Below are 6577 nucleotides of genomic sequence, written 5' to 3'. Positions count from 1 at the left end.
CGCGGGCCCCTGGGGGAGAGGGCTTCCGCTGATGAAAACGCGTCCCCGGCCCCTGCGTGTGAGTCCTGTGTGTGCGGCTCCGGGGCTTCTGGGCGGTGGTCAGGTGACGGCCGGGCCTCCTGCGGGGAGAGGGCTTCCGGGCCTGAAAACGCGTCCCCGGCCCCTGCGTGTGAGTCCTGTGTGTGCGGCTCCGGGGCTTCTGGGCGGTGGTCAGGTGACGGCCTGCGGGCCTCCTGGGGGTGGCTCTGGGGGTGTGAGCCCCCTCGGGCGTGTGTCCCGGTTCCCTCGGATGTGGGCCCCCTGGATGTGGGTCCCCTGGATGTGGGTCCCCCTGGGATGTGTCGCCCCTCCGATGTGGGTCCCCCTCGGGTGTAGGTCCCCCCTCGGATGTGGGTCCCCTGGATGTGAGTCCCCTGGGATGTGGGTCCCCTGGGATGTGGGTCCCCTGGGATGTGAGTCCCCTTGGATGTGGGTCCCCTGGGATGTGGGCCCCCTGGGATGTGGGTCCCCTGGATGTGGGCCCCCTGGGATGTGCCTGCCCTGGGGAGAGCCGTATTCAGGCGGCCCTGCCAGGTGCCTGTGATGTGGGGGGTTGTCAGTCTAATGAACAGGTCACAGAGGTTCCTGCAGCCCCCAACCCCACCCCTCACCCCCAGGAAAGGGTCCTTGCAAGGGGGCAGCTGTAAAGTTTCAGCCCCTGGGTTTGAAACACTGAGTGAAATACTGAGACAACAGGCGTTGGTATGTTTTGGGAGGGACCCAACATTCTCGGCCAGACGCGTATGAACCCCTAGTTACCTGTCTGTTTTAAACGTGTGGAGTCTGTTACCCGCCTGCCCACCCCCAGCGAGGAAGCTGTCATAGCCGGTTTGACGGCCGCCCGGCCCGACAGTGCCTCTCACTGTGGACTCGAGAAGTGTAGGGGTGTCTGCCCGCCGCTCACCGACGCCTGGAGGGGAGGGTGACGCAGGGGTGGGCTGGTCTCGCTCGCAGAGCTGAGGTTAGGAACTCGCCCCTTTTCCCCAGAGCTGTGTCCACATCCAAGGGCTTGCTCGGCTTCCTCGTCCTTGTGGTTCTGGCACTTGGGTAGGTCTCTCCCACGCGGGTGTGTTGGGTGCCACGGCTTGGAGCGGTCAGTGCAATCCACGTCGGCCTCGACTCTGGCTCCTGCAGAACCATCGCTGGCGTTTACTGCGGGAGTTTACAGTAAAATAGAAAGTACCTGTTGGGTTCCCAACACCTTGGCTCCTTAGTAGGAACAGCGGAGGCCTGCGGAGTGCGTGAGGACAGGTGATGGTGATGGCGGTGGCCCTGCGCATCCTTTGTCAGTGACGATAACCACAGTCACGGGCAAAGCCGTGGCCCTGATGCTTTGCTGGAATTTACAAGAATAGCGTCAGTTTAGGCTCGGAGTCTCTTCTCTCTTTCCTTTTGTTTATTCTGTGAGATGGGATTGACCCGTCAGGCATGCCTTTCTGGCCGGTCTCCTTTGCGCGTTGGTATAACAAGGCCCGGCCGCATGACGACCGTACGTGACTGTCTCTTCTCCTGTTTGTCTAACAAGCACCATGGACCAGGTCATGCAGTTCGTTGAGCCAAGTCGGCAGTTTGTGAAGGATTCCATCCGGCTGGTCAAGAGATGCACCAAACCCGACAGAAAAGGTAAAGCTTGAAAGTGAGAGGAAAAGGTCAATCCCTGCATTTTCTAAGCCTTGTACTTGATTACTATTGTCCTCCTTAATAGCCATTGAGTTACTGTCTTTTAATCCACATTTTTTATTTATTTTGCTTTATTTTTTAACAGTCACTTTCTATATTTTGTATACTTTATACATGATTCTGTTTTATTTATTTTCAAATGGTGTAAGAGTATTTATTACAGCCTTATTTTCATGTTAAGTTTGCCTTAGTCATATTTAATGACTTCAGAGTTTTTAGTATGTTCTATATTTTCACTCTAGAAAGTCTTCTGGGAGTCCTCATGCTCAGTACTGCCCCCTTCTCTCCCCCAAACAGAACCCTAACGGGAATCAACAACAGAGTTGCCAACCTAGGAAGTTTAATTTCTTATTTATCATGGTTCATGTGTTAAAAGGTGCACCAGAGTTTGTCTACTTTTATCCATTTCTTGACTGCTGCCTGCGCTAGGAGCTGGAATACAATAGAGAATGTAATACATTATGATATACATATATATAGTAAACTATACAACAGTATTTAATAGAGAACAATCCTTGCTCTTACGGGGCGTAGACCTTTTCAGAGAAGGTAGACCTAAGCAAACAAATGCAGTTCAGTTTCTAATTACTGCTGTCGGAAGGGTATGGAAAAGAAATAGAAGAATCTGGACAGCTTCCCCGAGGAAATAACGTGAAATGGAAACAGTACTGGGGTCTGAAACCTTTACAGAAAATTGTGCTCAACCCGATCTGATTTTCAGCCTTGTGTATCAAATCCAGTGGGCCTATATTTTATGAAAAGTCATGTTTTGTGCTTTTATAATCTATTTTTAGCAATGTTAGAAGTTTTTAAAGACAAATACTCTATTTCTTCTATCCACATTTTATTTCTTTTTGGCATCCTGGTCATTTGCTGAGAAGATAAAATATTTCACTGCTTGTTGATGGATTCACTAGTGGCATATCCTTTATTTCTTTCTTAAAACATTGTCAGTTTACTTACTATTAATAAATAGTGTCATACTTTATTTAAAATTATATATTTATTATCAGGAGAAATGTTCACCGGTAAGTTTATGTTACTGCTAGTTCCCCCCCCCCTTATACTTGCAGTGATACTGTGAAAATGATGAATTTTGTGTTTTTAATCCAGAATTCCAGAAGATTGCCATGGCGACAGCAATCGGATTTGCTATAATGGGTTTCATTGGCTTTTTTGTGAAATTGATCCATATCCCTATTAATAACATCATTGTGTAAGTAAACTTTTTGAAATAGACAATATCTAGAATAGAATGAAAATTGAAACCATTTGAGATGACAGTTTGCTATTTCATCAATGCGCAGATATGTCTCTTGACTTTTTAACGCTGCTGGGATCTGCTGGTATTTATTAGGCACCTGATAGTGGGAAGTGGCTTTGTTTTCAGATGATTAAGCCAGGGGTTTGGGTGCCTGGGAAACTGCGTGGTTGAGAACCATGGCTAGTCTGAGCTCTCTACGTATTTGCAGCCAGCGTGTTATCTATCAAACTGGGCACTTCTCCGCGGCCACCCTGATAGGCAGTTCATGTTTTCTGTCTTGTTCAGAAAGACATTTCCCAAGTGAGGACTCTGAGTTTTTGAGATCCGTCTGTTCCGGCAGCCACTTTATCTCCAAGGACGTTTTCAGTCCAAGACTTTAGAGTTCAGTTTCTTCTCTGTTATGCGGTCTTGGGTCCTGTAGGTGTGTGTAGCTCTCAGTGAACTGGTTTTGGTGCCATCACATCACAGCATACTGCCTTTCAGGTCGTTATTGTTGTTAAAAGCTGACGAACACGCAGAGCTGACCCTTTTTCTCTCTTTGCAGCGGTGGCTGAAGGCCTGTGCATGAGGGGTTCATCTTGGGGATTGGTGGACAGTGCCGATTTGAGAAGCTCATGGAGTAAAAAAAATTGCCTGCATGTTTTGTGTTCTTTCTTTTTTTTTCCAAGATGTTTTCGTTTCTAAATTAAAATAATTTCAATATAAATAAACTTCGCTGTTTTCTATCATAGATATTTACAAATTGTTGAAATGTGTTAAGAATCTGAGGTCTGCTCTCAGTTGTAAGGGGTGTAAGACCCCAGGCAGTCCTTCCTCCCCCAGGAATTGAAGTTTTAAAGTAAAACAGCTGGACTCAGACATTAAAAATAGATTTTCCTTTAGTTCTTCCTGGCTATTTTAGAATTCACTTTCTGGTTTCCCACATTTCCTCCCAAAAGGCTCCTTTGAGCGGTAGTAACTAGCATTTAGACGGGGTTGGTGAGGAAGATCCACGCTCTCAGACAGGTCTGTCAGACTACTGGCCCCTGTGCAGGTCCTCTGTTCACGCCCCTTCCTCACACCGCGCACCGCCGTCCGTGAAAGGGGTTTCCCAGCACCAGTCACACACAGGTGTTTGCGTTTGAGGCCACAGGTCGAGTATCCTGACTCGCAGGCAGCTGTTTCTCTTCAGGAGGGGGTGCACTCTTTTAGGTTCAATTGGCCTTTGTTATCAATGTCAGCGGTCGCCAACCTTTCGGACCTCATGGACCACCAGTGGTCCCCAACCACTGATCTGTGTAACCTAGGACCTGAGCGCCCAATTATAGACTCAGAATTTAGAGGAACGGGCTCCAAGTTCCTTAGACAAAGCAATAGATTTTTATAGAATTGGCTTTTATTTAACATGTCATTTTCAGAAAAATTTCCAGAAAAAACCCCTAATGCCAGTGACATATCAAAAGTATAAAACGAGCCCAAATAGTCTTCTCAGGTGAGGGGAGTTGGTTTTCTTCACAGCTGTTCTGAGTAACCAGGCCTAAGCCCTCACGGCCCACGGCTGGGTTAGATTCTGTCGCTCTGTCCCGCACCGTTTGGAGGCGCTTATGTTTCCAGCAGTTCTGGGATTCGGGGATTCCTTCAGCACTTTCATCCCTTCACGCCTGCTCCAAGGGTTTGTCCTGGAGTTTCAATAAGCATCGCCACGCCGGGTGTCCCAGAGTTCTCCAACTCTGTACCCACCAGGAAGCATCTATTAAAAGCTGAAAACACGACCTTGCCATTGTTTTGAATAGCATTGCAAAGAAACCCAGTAGCACACAGTTACACAAAATGTGTGCCTGCAATTATTTTGGGTCCACAACCTATAAATAATAAAGTTACGCAAGTTCTCGAAACACTTCGGAATCCCATGAATCCCAGAGCCCACTTCAAACTTGAACTTGCAGCTCACTGTCCAAAGAGGGGTGCACGTGTATCAGCTCAGGTCCGCGGCTGGAACGGCTTAAAATGCATTCACTTTCTGCCCGTTTCCTCAACGCATTTTTGCTGAATTTAACAAGGCGAAGTGGGACACAATAGAGAAATGTGAAAGTATCTTTGGCTCTGAGGCCCACTCCTGATGCCTGAGTGGATTGGGTTTGAATTGAATAAACTGGGTGTGAATCAGTGTCCTGAAGTGTCTGTTACCTGCGAGAGGTGAATTGATGGACTGTGAGGCGGGCAAAGCAGCGTGAAGCTGCCATCATGGAAGGGGGTGCGTGTTATAACATACCTCCTATTACTGCATGGGTCCTACTGTCCGCCCGCCGGGGCGTTTCAGCAGCATCGCAGCGGGAAGGACAGGAAGTTGTGTGAGGCTCTCGGAGGGAGGGTTTTCCCTGCTTCTGAGGATGGATAAACGGACTGGATGTCGGCTTTTCTTTCATGGTTCAGAAGGTGGGAAAGAACAGCTGTTAGAAGAAGAGGTGACTTATTCATGGATTCTTATTTCTGATGCAAAAGAAACAAAATTCCTAAGCAGCTCTTGGGCCAAAGAGGAAATTAAGGAACAATCATAGTTTACTGAGGAAGTGGAAGTAATGAAAAGGCTATATAAAAACTTACGGGACTTGGTCAAATTCTGAAACCTAAAGTGTTTTTTTGGGGGGGGTTTTAAAAGATTTGATTATTTTTAAAAATATTTTTAAAAATTTATTTTAGAGAGAAAGGGACAGGGGAGAGAGAAACATCCATCAGCTGCCTCCTGCATGCCCCCGACTGGGGATGGAGCCCGCAACCTGGGCATGTGCCCTGACTGGGAGTGGAACCGGTGACTTCTTGGTGCAGGGGACGATGCTCAATCAACTGAGCCACATCGGCCAGGAGACTTTATTATTATTATTTTAAAAAAATATATTTTATTGATTTCAGAGATGAAGGGAGAGGGAGAGTTACATCAGCGATGAGCGAGAATCATTGATCGGCTGCCTCCTGCACGCCCTCTACTGGGGAATCGAGCCCGAAACCCAGGCAGGTGCCCTTGACTGGAATCGAACCCGGGACCCTTCAGTCCGCAGGCCAATGTTCTATCCACTGAGCCAAACCAGCTAGAGCAGACTTTATTATTTTTAAAGCAATTTTAGGCTCACAGAAAAATTGAGAAGAAGGTACAGACATTTCCCATATATCCTCACCCCTCACACATTATCAACATCTCCCACCAGAGTGCTACAGTTGTCACAGTTGATAAGCCTACATTGACATGTCATTGTCATCCCAAATCTATAACTTACCTTAGAGTCACTCTTGGTGTTGGACATTGTATGGTTTTGACAAACTTATGATGAGATACATCCACCGCTATAATACACAGAATGATTTCACTGCCCTCACAGGTATGGGCCGTAAACACATCTGCGTAGTCAGACTCACATAAGCCATGTTAGCAGGCATTGCAGTGACCCCTGCGGGGAGCGATCTCGTGCCCAAGAAGCGCGTGGTCTCCTAGCCTCAGGGCTGCTGGCAGAGAGGACCTAGCAGGCAAATGGGCAGGTCAGATGGCCGAGCGTCTGGGTACAGTCAGTCCCACCCAGTGGGCGCGGTGGTGGTGGTGGTGGTGGTGGTGGGTGGTGATGG

At 47.9% G+C, this 6577-nt stretch overlaps 1 protein-coding gene and 1 long non-coding RNA gene across 2 annotated transcripts in view; both read left to right on the top strand.

Moving 5' to 3' along the window:
* The window catches only part of LOC106726209, a 16788-nt gene that overhangs the window by 653 nt on the left and 9558 nt on the right, over positions 1 to 6577 (top strand). Inside the window, exon 2 of the long non-coding RNA XR_001362235.1 lies at positions 4109 to 4115. This is a non-coding gene — a long non-coding RNA (uncharacterized LOC106726209). The remainder of the gene's footprint in view (positions 1 to 4108; positions 4116 to 6577) is intronic.
* SEC61G (Sec61 translocon gamma subunit) lies at positions 1292 to 3689 on the top strand. The gene is made up of 3 exons (XM_005856918.2): positions 1292 to 1662; positions 2833 to 2935; positions 3528 to 3689. Exons 1-3 carry the CDS (start codon positions 1569 to 1571, stop codon positions 3535 to 3537), a joined length of 207 nt encoding a protein of 68 aa, XP_005856980.1. The 5' UTR covers positions 1292 to 1568; the 3' UTR covers positions 3538 to 3689.

Source organism: Myotis brandtii, unplaced genomic scaffold, assembly GCF_000412655.1.
Source record: "Myotis brandtii unplaced genomic scaffold, ASM41265v1 scaffold1050, whole genome shotgun sequence".
Lineage (NCBI taxonomy): Eukaryota > Metazoa > Chordata > Mammalia > Chiroptera > Vespertilionidae > Myotis > Myotis brandtii.
The sequence above is the reverse complement of the archived record's forward strand: the minus strand, read 5'-3'. Positions and strand labels throughout refer to the sequence as shown.